The sequence below is a fragment of the Eleginops maclovinus genome, chromosome 18, assembly GCF_036324505.1.
Source record: "Eleginops maclovinus isolate JMC-PN-2008 ecotype Puerto Natales chromosome 18, JC_Emac_rtc_rv5, whole genome shotgun sequence".
Lineage (NCBI taxonomy): Eukaryota > Metazoa > Chordata > Actinopteri > Perciformes > Eleginopidae > Eleginops > Eleginops maclovinus.
The window spans coordinates 18991088-19010230 of NC_086366.1; the positions used below are offsets into that span (position 1 = coordinate 18991088).

General features: G+C 39.4%; 1 protein-coding gene across 1 annotated transcript in view; it reads left to right on the top strand.

Annotated features, from left to right (window-relative positions):
- The first annotated feature begins 1614 nt into the window (after positions 1-1614).
- The window catches only part of LOC134880218 (1,4-alpha-glucan-branching enzyme-like), a 70769-nt gene continuing 53240 nt past the window's right edge, over positions 1615-19143 (top strand). Inside the window, 5 exon segments of the mRNA XM_063907001.1 lie at positions 1615-1889; positions 11576-11745; positions 14599-14714; positions 16878-17003; positions 18144-18279. Coding sequence (XP_063763071.1) covers positions 1792-1889; positions 11576-11745; positions 14599-14714; positions 16878-17003; positions 18144-18279 — 646 coding nt within the window. The 5' untranslated portion in view covers positions 1615-1791.

The following is a 19143-nucleotide window of genomic DNA, read 5'->3' on the forward strand; positions in this document are numbered from 1 at the left end:
TTTGACAAGGACAACACTTTCAAGAGCTGCACACTTTCTTCAGTCAGCGTATTTATCAGCCTTTACCAGGAGGGATTCAATCTAAATGTAAGCAAGGTTATCCTTCTCAACGCCATTTAGTTAGCTCTGCCAGAAGGGTGGGTTGGAAAAAAGAGCACTATGTTTATTGATGGCTTTTGTTTGTCACCAATAAAAACTTAAAATGTTAAAAAAATAAGGAAAGTTAGTTTCTCTCTGCCACTGCGTTGAAGTTTGTGGCAAAACAAAATAAGATCAAAGCATTCAATTGTAGACAGACGTGCATATTAAAAGGAAAGAAGTCTGTCGCCCGCAAACACACACACACACACACACACACACACACACACACACACACACACACACACACACACACACACACACACACACACACACACACACACACACACACACACACACACACACACACACACACACACACACACTTTGCTTCAGTGATAAAGGCAGCTCCATCCAGTTTTGTGACAGATAGCAGACCTTGACATTAAACAAACTTTGTCAGAATTAAACTTTGCTCGAATCAATAGGGTCTTGCTTCATGACGTCTGTTTCCCCTCATGTATTACCAAAGTTCTGTTTACTGAATAACAAGATACATACAGTAAATCAATGCAGGTTGTTCTGATAACGTTCCTCTAATGCAGGTGTTACACATTCAAATGATGTTTTCAATCATTTATTTACGGTTGTCTATCCTATAAAAGGTCTTTAGATATAACTGTGTGACTAGTTTTGTAGTAAGCCATGTATTTAATTGTCAACTGAGACTGAATTAATCATTAATTGTAATTAAGTTTTTAGAGCCTTAACAGATGGGCTGAAAATGTCCTTTGGGAAGTGCAAGATGAACAGCTAAGTGGTCATTCTAATCAAACAGGGTAATCCCCTTAGGAAAGTGAAGTTGCAGTCAATTTAACATCATCAGCATTTATCATCATGGGACTGTGAGTATTTATAGTTCACAACACTTTAGCCAATTACTCTAGGTCATGGACCAGGGTGTTGATCACCGACAGTTTTGATATTACAATAATTTATTTAGTTCTTATTTACTTTTTTGATTGAGTTTAATACATCAGCAAATATATGAATATAATATTCTTTACAGTTTAAAATAAAATGAGATTTAAGTCATCCCTCTGGCAAAAATAATCTGTGTTGTAAATGTATTAAAATTAGCCCTATACAAGATGCAATATGAGTGTTAGTTATCTAATAATGACCTATTATTGAAAATCCATTAATATAATAATACTGAAACATATCAGGGGATCTCACTATGCAGGAAGGGTGATATAGGGTAATAAGAGATCTGAAAAATAACTTGAGGCCAATACTCTGGACTTTGTAAGGAATCAATAATATCTTGAAATCAATTCAAAGCAACAGGAAGCCATTGTAAGGTATATAAGATCAGTGTAATGTGATTTTTTTTCAAGCCCGAATTTAAATCCGGGCAGTATTGCGAATCGGCACATCTTTCATCCAAATCCAAGTCATCTTCCTCTGACGCGCCGGATGCTTCTATGCTGTCATCTTAAAGTTACACTGTATCACGGAACTGTCCGACTCTTTATATTAAACCCGATCCACTGGAAACATAGCATTTTTTTATGGGACGGGCTTGGCACAGATTCGTTGTTGTCTCCGTACAATACAAAGTCGCACAGAGCTCCAGTGTCCTCTGTTCATGACAGAGAGCGCCAGGGACCAGCAGCAGTCGGTGCTCGATTGGTTTGGTCTGGAGAAACGATGGCAGACCTAGAGGATAATGTTGCAATTCCTGAGTTCAGCAACCTAGTCCAAATGGATCCCTATCTAAAACCGTTCGAGAAGGACTTCAAGAGGAGGTAAAACACGGCTTAAACGGCGCTTTTCTGCACGGCTTGTCGCCAAATCAGTCCCTGCTAAAGCTAGCAGAATCAAGGTTTACGATAGCACTCGTGTCTTAAACTAAAAACACACAACTAACAGATAAAAAGCGATGTTTTGCAACACAACTGACAGTCGCCCTCTGGATTCACGTTTGACATTGTATGAGGACAGGTTGCTGCGTTTCCCCTCTCATGCATTGCCTCCCTGTTTCCTGCCTTCTGCATAACAAGTGTTGGGCGGACGTTAAATTGTTGCAAAATTAATGAACCGCTACCATTTTATGTTACAAGTAGCTGAAGAACTCAAGTCATGTGGTCTTAGCTTCCTGCGTTTGACAGTTCAGAAGTAGGCCATGTGTTTCGTAGTCAGATGACTTGCACGGTGCTTCGCAAGGTGCTGCTTTGGGCTCAAACGCTGTCTGATCCTCGCCTGCTGTATTTTGGATTGCTGGAGCCTGTGCACTGCGGTGGTCCAGCATCACAACAGCCCGTGCTTTCTGGTCTTCATTATAATGAGTTTTCCGTAGTGCCTGGTTGTTATCGTGGCATCAGTTATCCTAAAATGTGTTTTAAAATTGGATTTGAATCCAAAATTGGACGCTTCCAACTCGGACAGTGATTGGGTTTTTTGTGTGTTTTTTTTGCAGTGTGAAAGGCTCTGCAACACAAATAACCCTTAGACATTTGTTGACTTTATGCAGCACTATGCTGCATGATTTTCCCTTCAGCCTTTATTTGGACTCCATACAAATTAATCATTAGGGAAGTCTTAAGTAGCTGACTTTATCTGTTGTATGGGGCTAGGGTATTATTAATCTGGGATTATGTCCAACACAAATTGCAATCACTTTCTCTGCAGTTGCCAAAGAATGATGCTTGATGGTATCAAACTACATGCAGAAGTAGGCTCCAAGATTTTATGACCAGACCAGAAGTTTCCATGATGCATCTTCTTGATTGAGTGAAGTGTTTATGCCAGTAATGCACAAACAAAAGCGAGAAGTTGTGATAAATAATATAACAGCCCTCTTATTATTGTCAGTGTTAGCCGCATAGTGCCTGAATGAACAAAAATCCTACTCAAGATGATAACAATTGTGATCAAAACCTATATAATTGTATTCCCTTTGTATTAAGTTGTCCTTTACATTTTTTAAGGATTTTCTTTGTAACTTTGTTTGTAACATGATTTTTATATGATAAATATACAAGTAGTAGAGACAGAGAGACAGAGATGTCGACAAACCACCAATACTCGCATGCAATGGTTAACTTTATACAGTGCCCTCCAGAATTATTGGCATCCTTTTAGTAAAAATAAACAAAACAAGATGCAAAAACTGTCTTTCTTGTTTTCCTCATAATATTTAATTCAAAATATTAACACAAATCTAACCTTTTCACTGAAGTAAAATAATTAAAATAAAATGTTGACTTTAGGAACTCTTAAGAGGTCAACCATGACTTCCTGTTTCACCGGGGTATACATATGAGGTGACACAGGCCAAAATACCCTTTGTCATTCATCACTATGGGAATGACCAGAGAACACAGTGATGATCTGCGAAAAAAAAGTTGTTGAGCTGCACAAATTAGGAAATGAATACAAGAAAATCTCAAAACTGTTGAACTTGCCCATTTCCACTATCAGGGCAATAATTAAGAAGCATCAAGCAACAGGAGATGTTAAGAATCAGCCTGGAAGAGGACGTGTGTGTACATTGACACCACACACCATGAAAAGGATGGTTTGACTGGCAAAAGTATCTCCAAGGATCACAACTGGAGAATTGCAGAGGTCAGTTGAGTCTTGGGGTCAGAAAGTCTCCAAAACGACCAGCAGACGCCACCTACATCACCACAAGTTGTTTGGGAGGGTTGCAGGAAAAAAACATTGTTTTCAATTAACAACAAACTAAAGTGTCTACAGTTTGCCAAACGTAACTGGGACTTCGAATGGGACAGGGTTATATGGTCAGATGAGACCAAAATAGAGCTTTTTGAGCACAAACGTCAAAGGTGGGTTTGGCATAGACAGAAAGAAAGCCTTACAGAAAAGCACCTCATACACACTGTGAAGTATGGTGGTGGATCTTTGATGTTGTGGGGCTGTTTTTCTTCCAAATGCCCTGGACATCTTGTTAGGATACATGGTATCATGGACTCTATCAAATACCAGCAGATATTAAATTAAAACATAACAGCCTCTGCTCGGAAGCTTAAGATGGGCCATGGTTGGACCTTCCAGCAGGACAACGATCCAAAGCGTACCTCAAAATCTACTCAAAAATGGTTTACTGACCACAGAATAAACACTTTGCCATGGCCATCACAATCCCCAGACCTAAATCCCATTGAAAATGTGTGGGAGGAGCTGACGAGGAGAGTCCACAAGCATCAACCTCGGAACTGAAGGATCTGGAGACATTCTGTATGGAAGAATGGTCTCAGATCCCATGCCATGTGTTCACCAACCTCATCAGGCATTACAGGAGGAGACTCAGAGCTGTAATCCTGGCTAAAGGAGGCTGCACAAAATATTAAATGGAGGGGTGCCAATAATTGTGGCACACATGTTTTGGAGAAAAATATTTATTTAAAGTCAACTTTATTATTATTTTAAAAATAATTTTACTTCAGTAAAAAGGTTAGATTATAGTTTTTTTTAAATTAAATATAATGAGGAAAAACAATAAAGACATTTTTTTCAACTTTTTTTTTACTCATTCTTGCCAAAGGGGTGCCAATAATTCTGGAAGGCACTGTACTTACCTGGGAAAGATGACACATTTCTGTTACCCTAAGGCTGTTATATTCTCTGTCAAACTTATCACCAAAATAGTACAGGGAATATTTGCAGGAAACTATTTGAAATCAAAATATGGTTAAATTATTGCAGTACCTTACAGAGACCTAAAACACATGTCCTTAAGTGCATTGATTAATGATAATTCGATGTATTGTCTTTTCAGTTTTATATCAAATTTTTACAGTTGTTACAGTATCGGTTCAACGTTGGGCAGCCCCCAAATCTAGGCCTCAAAAGCTCTGCTCAGCCATATAGTTCCATTGACTTTCATTACGATGTCAGATCTTGTCTCTAATGTTGCAGGTAAGGGACCACCTGCTTTGTATTTGAAGCATGTGAGCAGAGCTCTAGTCTTCCAGAGAGATTAGCGTGTCAGTTCCATCTCAGACACAGCTTGGGATCGCTGGGCTTCACAGAGCCTCAGACGTGTCTCAAACACCTGTCATGCTGATGAAAGTTGCACATAAATTATTTTACATATAGGAGCACTGCTGTGTGAAGGTTAATTCTTGATAAGACCCTGGTGTCCTCAGGCCCGGAGCCCTAACACCACAACATGAACACAGGCATGGTAATCATGAGCTTTTTCAGGCTAAGGTGCCATGCTGAGTCCCCTCGCCAACCTGCACAGTAATAAGAATTCAGCTGGCCTATCAGAAAGAGACCTATGACCACAAAGACAGATTCTTTAGGTTAAACCGCCATGTCATTGCTCAAGGCTGCCCGCATCTCAGGTTTGTTGAACTTTGGTTCAGGTCATATATACAGTGGGTATGGACAGACAGTTGAAATGATCCCAACATATGTTGAAAGCCTCCCATTCGAATCAATCATGCTTGTAGACAGCCCTTATTTTATTTCAGCAGAATGCTAGTTTCAGATTGAAATGGAAAACAACCCTTTTTCACTGAACGCAGGTTACAGCCCCAGTGAGCAGTGCTCTGTTGACATGCTTCATTATTTACCCTTCCTGTTGCGCAAACTGCAGGAAGTGCTGCTAGGATTTTGCAGCTTGTGGCACCGTGTATCTCCTAAATTGTACCAAATGAAAATATGGAGCGCTGAGACTGCTCCTTAATACTGCAAAAGGTTGTTTTTTTAAGCTAAAATTGGGGTGTGTCTTCACAATTTATTTCAAAGTAAAAATACAGCAATAAGTCTGAGCCTCATGCTTATGAAGGTGATGCAATATATGTAAAGCAAAACTGATTACTGAGTTTGAAGTGACGACTGCTGATACATGTGCTCTGACAAGTAAAAACCTAAAATACAGGAATTAAAGATAAGTAGAAAGAAGTCTATAACATTTCTTTGATCGGAGGAACTGCCTGCTTTTATGATTACCTTGGCTGTATTAATATTCCTGTCACCTTGCTTGAGGGTCAACAAATATTGAAGGTTAGCAGGGAAATGTAGCTTTCATCTTTTAACCTCAATGTTTAGTACCCCTCGTTAGCATCATTAATGATCTTAGTCAAAGAAGGACATTAATGGCATTAATTGTCACCTTGTTACTAGGTCATACAGAAACCCTTTTGGCAAACTGAGAGAGAGAAACTTGTCAGGCTTTTGTACAGGCTGCTGGCACCTCTGTGCTTCAGCTGTCACCCTCAGTCACACACAAAGCAACAGACCTGAACCCTTACTCTAAATATAGATGCCCGATTGTCCAACACTTAGTTTATAAACAGGTTACAAAGTTCAGTTGCTATGTTGGAAGAATTTTTCATAGTGGATAAAGTGGGTATATAAAACAAAATACAAGAGGAATGCCACCACTATTTTTAATATTCACATTTCATATGGCCTAAAAACATTTGAGTCTTTTTTTGTAATACATTTAGACAACTTGACGTCAGCTATTGGTTTGTGAACCACAATTTTGAAGCCTTGGGTTTGGCATTTTGCCTGGTTTTTTTTGGAAATTAAAGTGAAGGGAGAAGGTGGAGACAATTACAACCGAACATTGAACAAGACACTGTAGGGCAACCAACTTTACGTTACAATTACATTTCATGAACTGAAATCATGCAGTTGAGCTAAAAACATGAACAGATCATGAAAAGTCTCTGATTTATCTGCCTGTTCTAATTCAAATCCATGTATTTAATTAATTAGGTCCCTCTTAAACCACAAAAGAAAAAACATTTTCATACACGTTTCTTATCTAGTTTGCGAAATGTACAGTGACCTTGAAAGATATATTCTCACTTCTGATGTCTATCTCCTCTCACTAACAGTTGCAAACCATAACCAAATGTTGGTTAACTAAGCTATTTAAAAACAAACAAAAAGTTTCCTTTCACATCTGTTGAACATAAGATGAACTTTGTGAAAAGGGAAGAAAAACATCCCTTTTGGCTGAAGTTTGAGTGGCATCCCAATGAATTGGCTCAAACTGACCTGACTGTATTCGGTGAACTTGTGTTGACCTAAGGGATTCCATGCAAATCAAGAACCTATTCGGACATAGTTTTACAGTGGATGAATAATGTGAGTTGGAGTTTTTCCTCATTGTGTTCAATTATGTATTGTATTAGCTCAGAATGTAACATTCTTATATTCTGTAGTGCAGCACCGCCTTTTATTTGCTTCTCCTAATTCAACGTTTCATAGTTTCATTTCATACATCATCCTTTGTACAGCAGTTTTCTGTCAAAGAAACAATGTAGGAAATGATATGCAGGCATTATTTGAATTAAGACAAAGGATGGACTATTTAAGTCAAGAATGTTTTTTTATCCAGTTTTGAATACATCCATTAAATGAAGATGCCCAACACAGCCCATGTTTTCTACGAATGGGAAAGAAAAACTCCCCAACGAAACCTACATGTAATCTTCAAAACATCTTAGATTGAAACACAGATCCTTCTGCCACTGAAGGTTAGGGATGGGAACTACTTCTGGTTTTCCACTGCCAGGTCCAGGCATGGAAAGAGCTTGGACGTCATGTTGATCTACTTTTCTCTCTCCAGTTCTGTCTCCTGCAGAGTTTGTTTGTCGGATCTTCTACTGCTCTTCACAATGCTTCAGAACTGAAGTCAGAACTCCAGCTGTTATTGAGCCTTATTTCTCTTATTCCAAAGGGTGTCCCCCAGCTGGGTTGCTATCTTGAGCCCCCTCCTAAGCCTCAGCTTTCTCATCGTCAATGAGACCTTTACTAAACATCCCTCCCGAGCACCTCCCCATCTTTAGCTTTGATTTTTCAGGAGAGCTTTTGCTAACTAAATAGCTTTCTCAATAGTGTCACCTGAGTTTTCTCCAAAAGTGTTACTTTTAGTCGCTTCTCCTTATCCTGTGTGTCTGGAACAAACAGAGGTTAAAAATGTGTGTATCAACATGGTCCAATCAAAAGCCGCAGAACAAGTCTGTCTTCAAGTTATAAGGAATGGGGATATCTTGATAGTTTGAGAAGAAGCAGACATTTTTGTAGCACCAAGTGGAGGTTGGTGAATGTCACTTTCAATGTATCTGTCTAATAATATCTGTAGGGGTAATATAATCTTATTTCAGCCATATGATATTTTTTGCAGTATCTTTATTGATATGAACGGTTTCCCAAACCAGGAGATAAGAGAGCCAGGACTGTTATCTGTGACTCACATCTATAATCTCCTGCCGCTCTATTACCACTGAAAAGGGGACAGGATGAGACTCTATTGTAATTTTTGGCCACAGGGATTGTTTGTGTCCCTTGGCGTGCATTACCTGACAATGAGCGGCAGTGTTTTTAGTGAAACTGAAATAATGGCTTTGTTCCATTAAGAAGTGGGGATCAGTCTCTTCTTTTAATAACTGTGGTCATGTATCGGATCTTATACGGTTGGGTACTTCATAAATCTGCCATTATTAACTTTCGGAGTAGCTCGTAGTGACGTTGCTCTCAGATGTAAGGAGTGCTATAGATTGTTCGGTTTTACAGTCTGCCCTCTTAATCTTCTAGTAAAGTCTTTCTCCAGTGTTGTTTATAGCCACAGCAGGTAGCTATTTTCAAAAAAAAAACTTTGATGAACTGACTCTAGGCTTCTGACCCAGCGCCAAACAACGAACAGATACAGGTAGCAACAGGCTGGTGGACATAGTGACAAATTTTGCAGCTAAAGTGCAAATATTTTTTATTCAGGAGTTGACAGAAAGCAAATTGGAGTCAGTTGGACAAAAACACAGCTTTTAGTGGGAAACATGTTGTTGTGGTGTGCTTGATGCCTTCTATTCTTCTCTAACTGAAGGGAACAGGTATGTATTGAGTTCCTGTTCTTCTATTCTATTCTAACATTGACCTGCTTCTATTAAGTATTCAGGGCCAGCGCTTGGGAAAAAAGGCCTGCCATGTGTGATGAAATGGTCACCCTCTGAGACTCTGTTCTCGGCAGCTTGATGGGAGTGTGTTTAACAGCCAAATGTTGCCTATGGATACCATGTGCAGTGCCACACTTGATATTGTTGTTAACCGTAAACTAAGAGTGCAGGCATAGGGGAGAGAAAGAAGTGACAACTTCATCAAAATAAAAAAACAAAGATATAGTCACAGGATATACGATATCTGATCATCAATAATAAGAAAGAAATCCAAGTTTAACCTATACTGTGCTTAAACTGGTAATGACTCCCCTGAAATGAATAGCTTCTTAAAGGGCTTTACTCAATGAGGAAAAAAAGCTAAAGTTATTGCAACAATTATTTTTGTGATAAAGAATCCAATATTTAGGTATACTATGTTCTACCTTTCTGCTGAACTCAGAACACTTCTTAAACACATCACATTGCTGTTTCTTTCATTGAACACATTTCAAATTTAACTGAACACAAAAGGCACTAAATTATTGCTGTTTAAAGTGCAGTTTCCTCCCTTTTAACCAACATTGTTATCACAATGATGATATTTCTTTTTAGCACAATGAATTTGTGATGTGTGGTCTTATCCTGCCTGCTTGCTGCAGCTTTACAGGATTTGGCTTGCTATTCCCAGTGGTCCAACCTTCTGGAACTCACTTGTTATAATCATAGGCATGACTTTCATGCCTATTAATATTGTGGCAGTGGAGTTTCGCCCATATGCGCATCCTCCCGCTGTCCTTCCTTTCAGCATATTCTTGAAATGGTGACAGAGTGGCAAAGGAGGCATGTGGCATCATTGGTTGGACTTTAAAGGTTTACATTTGGCAAGTTCTGTCCGTATCCACTATGCTCGACACAGGGAGCAGCTGCTGAGAAATCGCGCTGTTACTTCAGCCCATCATCACCAGCCCCAGGGCATTCACAGGCCAGTCTGAGCTTGGCTTCAGGGCTATAGGGGAGAGAGTGCACTTAACTCAGCTGGCAGAAAGATGCTTTCTGTACCTGGGGGAATCTGATATGGACACCAGCTGGCTGCAGGAACTTAAGTGAGATAAATTGCAAAGTAGTTAGTCTATCCTTCTCAGTTGAAGGTAACAGACAGAGGTTTATCTCTCAGAATAGGCCTGTAGTCACACGTTCTTGAGGGAATGAGTCAGGTTTGCATCCCGAGGAAGGACCTCCTAGAGATAACGTTAGTGTGGACACGTTACAAAACACTGGTGCTGTGCATCAGAGTTCTGTAAAAGCTTTAAATGTGTGCAAACTAAGAACCGTTTTCAAACACAGGCAAAAAGAAAACAAAAACTGTTTTATTTGTTACAAAATATTTTACTCTGAGACACAAATGCAATTTTAAAGTGAATGATAAGTAAAGTACTACATTTATCAGAAACTTCTAATACATCAGTGCTTATTTATAATAATATGAATCCATTCAGTTTAGAAACCCCGCTCCAATCATCATTATTGAAAATAAATAACTTTGATTGATTAGTCGCAGTTATTGCCTCTGAAGAAACTGTACGGTACTGTAAATTGTGAAATCTATTTTTAAAAATTGGTCAACCCATTCAATTTAACAGTGTTAATGACACAGAAATGAGTATAAATAATGAATCACTCTGTGAAATAGTTTTTTTGATAGTGTTGGAATGACATGGTAGTGTGACCAATGATCTTGAAAATTGCTTTCACCACTAACTGTATTCTTATGAGTAGCTGTTAATGGGTGATAAGTGATAACACTGACAGGGCACAAAAAAGGGGTGGTTTATGGTAGAATTATTGTTAATAACTGATAAACATCTTCTTCCCAGTTGATGTTTACTTTTGTAGTAACATGATGTGTATATGTTTGTACATGTCAATTGCTTGTGTTGCAATGGTGGATACTGCTATAGAAAAACCAACAATATCTTTATAATTTTACACAAACTATTATGTTGAGGCCTACAGTATGCCATTGGTGTTCCATGTGTGCACATTTGAGCTAAAGTATTACACTACATTAATAGTTTACATTATTATCTCATCTTTAAAAAAGGTTTTGTGTTAATAAATCAATCAAATCCTGGACTCACTTTCCTTACCCTGACATTATGCAGTCAGTGCGGCTACAAAGCTGCATAAACTACTTGTCTACACCCTCCGCCCCTCCAATGTGTAACAGACAGACCTAAATATAATATACAGCTGTGGAAAACATTAAGAGACCACTCCAAATTGTTCTTAAATCTTTATCTCTACATGTAAGGCAGCCATTCCAGTGTCTGTTGAATTTCAACACAGAGAAAAATTGTCAGTATTTTATAGAATACAATAATAAAAAAACAAACAAGAGAAAATGATAATGCTGAAGTGGTCTCTTAATTTTTTCCGGGGCTTTATGTTCTTCAGGGTGTCATCAAAAAGCCAATAACTAAAATCAATTGGACGTCATTGTACAGATTGTGTATTCACTTGTGGCTTTTCCATTGAACTCATATCGTATGTGTGTTCCCTGTGGTTTGAAGGTATGAGCAGCTTCAGAAGCAGCTTTCCCAGCTGGAGGAGACAGAAGGAGGCTATGACAAGTTCACCAGCAGCTACAAGTCCTTCGGTGTGCACCGACAGCCCGACAACAGCCTGCATTTTAAGGAGTGGGCTCCAGCTGCAGAGGCCCTTTTCCTAACCGGGGACTTCAGTAAGTAGCCTGAGGAGAGCTCCTGAACAACATGTCAGCAGTGTGAAGCCTTAACTTTGGTTAAAGTTACACTTCCTTCAAAATGTGTTGTTGAACACCCTGAAACTAAAGCTTTAACCTCCCATCAATATCTGTTTTTTCAGGGGTTTTTAAATAGTGAGTATTTTTCTTGAAGTAATGTGATGTTGGCACCTTAGTGTGTTTAAAACAAGCATGCAGCAAGCTGATGTATCAAAGGTATGCCTTATTGCAGTGGTTACCAACCTGGGGTACAGTGACTCCTAGGTGAACCTGAGGGGTTGCAGGGGGTACGTAGAAATATTAGGGATTGCAATATATTTCCATACATAAAACATTTTAAATCAATTCTCATAAGCCTGGTGTCCTGCCCACAGAGCTATCAATGCTTATGAAAGACAAGCAAGCTCAAGTGTCTCATTAAAGGCTCTAGTGTTAACAGAAGATTTAGAAACTGCTAGAAGTGAGCCTTAATATAATTTTTTCACTGACAATAAGTGTAAATGTCAAGTTTAAATGCATTTGTAATAAGTATGAGTTATGCAATGGATTTTCATCTAATGAGCAGTTGGTTTGGAGTTTAAAACAAGAATCATCACAGAAGAGTGAGGGGCTACTTATAGAATGAAGACCAGCTCAAGGGGTACAACAGACTAAAAGGGTTGGAAAACACTGCCTTATTGCATAATAGCAATCAAATTGCAGAGTTGAATAAGATAACTAAAAAGGAAATGACACTTTAATATAGAGCTACATAAGCTGTTGCGACCAAAGTGGACAAAGAGATTTCAGTGCTAACAGAAAGTTGCATATCTTCACAGTGCACTTAATAAGAAATGTGACATTTCTGCACCTTTGAACACAAAGGGGCCAAAAATTAAGAAAAGGCGGCGAGAACTGTGGTGCAAGGTTATCAGCCCTTTTGATGAACCAACCTGGGAGTAGAAAATGTGGAAAAATATTGATTACGCAGGATAAACTTGCATACTGAAGTGGGTTCTCTTTTAATGTGTTTGTTAATATTTTAGTAGCTGGTTATTTCATCATCGCCTGCAAAGTTGTTAGAAGGGTGCAACCTCTGTGTTTGCACTGAAATCTTTATCCCCGACTTTGAAAGAAATTTCAGGTTAATAGTCTTTTGAGTGTTATTTCCAGTTAATGTCGGCAGTGAAAATGCAGCAAGATCATTTATTTTTGTCGTCATTACCCAGATAAATGAGACCTGCAAGTGAGTAGAGATATACTGTATCAGGTAATACAAGCCCTCAGTGTCATTTCTTTCCTTTATGAAATATAATAATGTGTCTATTGCATATGCCATTAGTAATATTTTACCCTCAACAGACAAATATCAATAACAAAAAAAATGTATAAAAGGAAAAGAATGAATAACAAAAGGATGCTGAAATAGTTCAGGTCTGTGCACATAACTCAGATTCCATTTGCCATGCCACAGCAATGCACAAACACTTGCCTCTGTGCCACAGCCCTTCTGAACTGGTGCCCTGCAGGTAATGATAAAGGAAAGCAAATGCTAATAGTAATACCTTCAGATTGATACTGTGTGCAAACCGGAGATTTGTCAATTTGTTTATTGTCCCTACACAATTTTTGTGCTAGTTAGTTCTGTTGCTGCCATTCCCTCTTTCCATATTTCTCCTGTTCCTTTTCCCTTTTTAATTATCTTCCCAGGACCTTGGGCAGCAGCTCAATTCCAACATTCAATTCTGCGAGAGATTACATTTTGACACGGCTCAGTCATATTATTTGATTTCAATTTCATAGTAAATGTGGAAACAGCCCAGCAGCCCTATTCATGAATATGGTGCAAGTTGGATGCATAATGCACTGTTTTTTAGAGGAGTTTAAGCAAAGGGAGATAAATAAATTGTGAAAAAATATGACTTGGTGTTTTGCCCGGTCACTCCTGGAGCATCTCCTGTGATTCATTTTCTGTCCTGCTGTTGTTTTTGCTCATGAATAGCAAACAGATATGGATTGCAGAAAAAAAACAACAACCTAAATTGTCATGCCAAGCTGTCTGCTTTATAATAAATGTTGGGTGTCTGATAAATTCCTGTCAGTTTATGAACATTGGTAATATGGTATCATCAGGTTATGAATGCACCACCATCGTTTATTCCCTTACAGATGTAATTCAATGAACAGCGGTATGTTATCAGTTTTTCTTTTAGATGAGTGAGATTGGTTCTTTACTCAATGTTGCAAAAACAACAAGTGAGAGAGAGGGAGACATTGTGTAAAGAGAGAGAGAGTGTAGAGGTCAGAAAAATAAAGAGGCCCACAGGAGAATATTGAAATAGTGCCAGAGCCACTGTGGTGACTAGAACTGTTGACCAAAAAAGCTAGATCATACGACATGCAACCAAAGTACGCTCAATTGTGACTGGTCAACACTATTCAGACGACAGACTTAAAATAAAACGCATTTGATGCCAACATATTGTCTTTTGCCCACAGCACAGATGTTGTTGTTTTTGTTGTTATTTAAAAAGTATGCCAGGCTTGTGAGCAAATGGCAGTACAAAACAGACACAAGAAATAGTTGTTTTCATCCTGGGGTCAAGACCTCATGACTCGCAAGGTAATAACCAAGATAGAAAAAAACCAACTAATTATTTTCTCATCAGAGATCATTTTATACTAAAGGTTACCAAAGGGACACAAGGGATACATGCACTGGCTTAGTCTGCTCTGCCATAGACATCAATAATCATAGAGATGTATTTGATCAGTTAGGAGCTATTTGATGATAGGCAAAGTTGTAAACCAATTAATTTTATGTTATTAATTCCTTACTGTGTTTCCCTACAGATGCCTGGGAGAAATTCACCCACCCCTACACCAAGAAAGAATTTGGCAAGTGGGAACTGGTTCTACCCCCAAAGCCAGACAACTCTCCAGCTGTGGATCACAAATCCAAACTCAAGGTAGAAAACTGAACATCTTTGTGCCTAGTTTCACGCCCTCAGAGGGTGTCATCTTGCCGTGGTGGGACGGGGATTGTCATCGCAATGTGCGAGGGAGATTCCCTGTCATGTACGGTCTGTTATGAACCAAGTGAAAACCTGGCATGTCGCCGTCAACAGCATGTCATACTTACAGCGAGAACAGGGGAGATGACTGTATGTACACAATCGGCACAGTGGAGGGTAGATGCACCTGAGGAGCCTGACGTATGGCAGTTATTTCATCTCCTGTCTGCTGCAGGTGTCCCTCAGGACGTTGTGCCACGTTTGTTTGTGGAAAACATTCCGCGCTGTAGGGGTACATGATTGTTTTTTAGCTTCTGTAAATAATTCATCAGGGTAAAATGCAAAAGATACACCTCCCCATTATGCATTGTCTCCCAAGCAAACGGTGTGCATGAGAATTAATCCTGACATGCGTTGCCAGGCGTGGAATGGATGGCTTCGTGGCGCAAGTCTCCTTGGGACCGGGTCATCGTTGGCGCTCTTCTGCGCCCTGGACAGGCTGCCCGGCTCCCATTGTCAGCGGAGGTCAGTCTGAGGACGATAAGAAGCAGATGGAAAAGCTGGCACCTGGCCTTTCCTTGTGCACTCCTGCTGCCTGTGAATGGTTGTCTTGCTGTGAGCTCCACTTTAGAATTAGTTCCACAGCACTCCCTCGTGGAAGCACGAGCCTAGCTCCAATCACTCTCATGTAGAGCAGCTTGCCCTTCTATCCCCCTTTGTTCAGGGCCCAATTTATCTCCATACACAAGCATTTTTCTGGGTACAGTATTAACAATGAGCTACTTTTGTTGAAAGCGTGCAAGATTTTAGAGAGCCGAGGTGTCATCTAAACAATTAAACGCTCCCTTTTGTTGTTTTGTTAAATTCACACCTTACTTCTCGCATATTGCTTGGCTCTTCCTATTCATGCACCCCCCCCTGCCTGCCAACCAATCTCTTTTTTCTTTAATATTCCTAATGCTGGTCAATTTGTCTGAAGGACCACCACTCTGTCCGGCTTTTTGCCAGTCCATTTATCCAACTATCTTTTCTTAATCCTATAAACTGTGAAGCATGTCACAAGGGGAGCCAGGCAGCTAAACCCCAGGTGGCCTGACCATAATGAAAAAACCCCAGAGGGGGGTCTGGCATTGGAGTGGTCATTACTTTACAACGGTATGGCCAGAATTAGTTGTGTTCTAATGCCTGTTTCTGCAGGGGACAAAACAGGGCGAACACACACTGTGGGTAACACTGCAGGATCGATTTCAAGCCGGGTATTTCCAACTCTCATGCTGGCTTTCTCCTTTCTTATTTGACTGATGGAGGAAAAGTAACTTTTCAGTTAGATTTACAAACTATTCTTATTTCACCCCCTTCCAATCCTAAATTGCAGACATAATAGATGAGAGGCAAAGGATAATGATTTACATTTTTAAATTGCTGCCTTGCTTCCTGGCTGTGTTAAAACCAAAAAAAGAAGAAGAAAACAATCGATAATTACCATTAAATCCAGATTCATCAACAACTGTTCTGGTCAATACTGTAGCCTTTTGTCCTCTAGTCTACACCATATTACATCTTCAGTGGTCTATGGGAACGTAATAGGTCTGGGGCTGTTCTTTGCATTGGAGAGCAGGGAGCGGCTTCCTGGAAGAGGGGTGGTTTTCATGTTGGCACTTTTGAAAGATGTTTGGTTTATTGGTTGAGCGATCTGCACCATCTTTTCTGTGTAATGGATGGGGAGGAGCAGCACAGTTTTATGATGTAAGCATTTCATGGCTGGAAGATGTAAATAAATGCTGACTTTAAAATCGCAAATGTCCAGGGACTGAAACACACAGGAGACACAGCAGACATTGAAGCGTCTGTTGATTTGTGGCCAAGCATCTTGAGTTAGACGGTAAACTAGTTTGCAATGATGATTTCGTTTTTGCATTATTACTTTCCATATTACTGTAGTTTCATGCTATTTATATTCAATCCTTCATCCTTTATGATGTTAATTTTGGACCCTATCCTTTTCTGCTTATTAGACAACGTGCGTGTGACCTTCCTCTTATGTAAAGTGTCCCCTCTCTCTATCATTGTTTAAGTGCCCTTGCCATAACATAAAACTCATTTGTCTACTTTTCCCAGGTGGTAGTTCACACACAGGATGGAGAACGTCTGTACCGCATCTCGCCCTGGGCAAAATATGTGAGCAGAGAGGAGAAATCTGTCATCTACGACTGGGTTCACTGGGATCCACCTAATCCCTACTCTGTGAGTCTAGATTTTAATTGTTTTTGTTTTGTTGTTTTATTTATTTCAATAATGATTTCTTTTTTTTTTTTTATCTGAAAAAAAACAAACCTCTGGGTGAAATTCTGGAATTGGAAAGCACCAGCGCTGTGCAATAAATCTTACAACGAATGGTTTATTTTTTGCAAGTTTTGTTACTCGAAGACATTGGGGCTTCATTTTAAAACGTTAAATCAATGAATTTCTTGCAGTGTGGAACATACACTTACGGTATGTTTAACATAAGCCTTATATACAAAATATACTGTTTTCTGAAAGGAATACTTCATCCCTAAAATGACCATTTGTTTATTATTTACGCACACCTTGTTGCCCTGAATTCTTAAAGACATTCCGAATAGGCAAACTGTTTATTTTCCCACTGTTAATGCGAAAGTGGTAAGGTTTTAGCAAAAATGCATGTGTTGAAATTATTGAGCATAATACTGCATAAATGAGGACTGGATCATACTAAAAGGGTTGTTTTGATAAAAATATGCTGCTGTTAAACACGGACCCTATACTTCCATTCATCAGGACAACATTCTCCGAATTTATACCTGAAATGCATTTTCTTCAAGATTTCTAGGTAACAAAGGGTGAGAAATTGATATACAAAAGGTTATTTATGGTTGAATTGTTACTTTATTGTGGCTGCTTCATTCTGAGAGGGTCTGAATGTGCCTCGATGCTACTAGATGCTCTCATCACAAGTGGCGACAAGCAAAATAATAATAGGCTATTTACTTTCTTTATCGCTTGTTATTTGGCACCATTTTAATTAGAGAAGCCCTCTTACTGGCAGTTTATTCCCTTTATTTACAAGTGGCTCAATCATGTACTTCAAATAGCCTGTTCACAAGGCCTGGTTGGTAGCCATCAGGAAATTTGGTCTATGTATAAAACAAATCCTTTTCCTATTTTGTAACGGAGACAGGCTGAATCATAGACATTTTAACATGTGCGGAACCATTTCCAGCCACTGTGGTAGGATATTGAAGTAGAGACCCAGAAAACCCACAATGTGTCTCTGACCTTATTGTTCATAATTACTCACAAAGTGGACTGTATTTCAAGGTACTTTTAGCAAAAGTGCTGTTATGATTTTGAATCCCTCCCCAGCACATCCACCCTCGGCCAAAGAAGCCCAAGAGCCTAAGAATCTACGAGGCTCACGTGGGCATCGCTTCACCCGAGGGAAAGGTTGCCACGTACACCAACTTCACAACCAACGTGCTGCCTCATATAAGAGACTCCGGTAAGACATGAGACCACCTGAGATTATTCTCTCTTCCCTTTGATGTCCTTATTATTTATTTGGCTACTCAAGTCCTTAAAAACTGCAAGAATATCATCCTGCTGTTTTACTCAACTTGAGACCATTTTATACCTTCTCTAGTCAAGTACGAAGAATAAGTGAACCGTAAAGGTTATGTTTGTGTATTCCTCCACACACATTAAATCAGAGCCAGCAATGTAGTTTGAAAAATCCTAGTCCAGGAGATTTTTATAACTGCCAGATGTCCTGTGCCATCTTTGATAACACTGGTCCTTAACTGTTTCTCCTGTAGTTGTATTTTCTGTGGTAGAGATGTCAAATTCCCACAAAGCAACAACAGCAAGTCAACATCCTTTTTACTTGCATGACCTGAAGTGCTCACTGGTGGTCCAACAATGCACACACACACACACACACACACACACACACACACACACACACATACACAACACAACACATACACACACACACACACACACACACACACACACACACACACACACACACACACACACACACACACACACCAACACCAAACACCAAACTGAAGTTATTATTTAGAATCTGACAACTTTCCATGAACTTGTCCAATAAAGAGAAGCCATCTTCCTGCACGTTGCATCATTTAGACTGGCTGGAAAATGTGACTTCAAAAGGATTATGGCAAATATTCACAATAATTGTTTTCAATCAATTAACCTGTTAATATTTCTAATGCGGGGTAACTTCTGATTGGTTGGTCTGCTTTAGGTCAGTATAGCTTCAGAGTTGTTGGCTGTTTGGACTAGACTGTAAGCTTAATGTTTGGTGTAACCTCTGTTAAATATGTCAATGACTGACTGA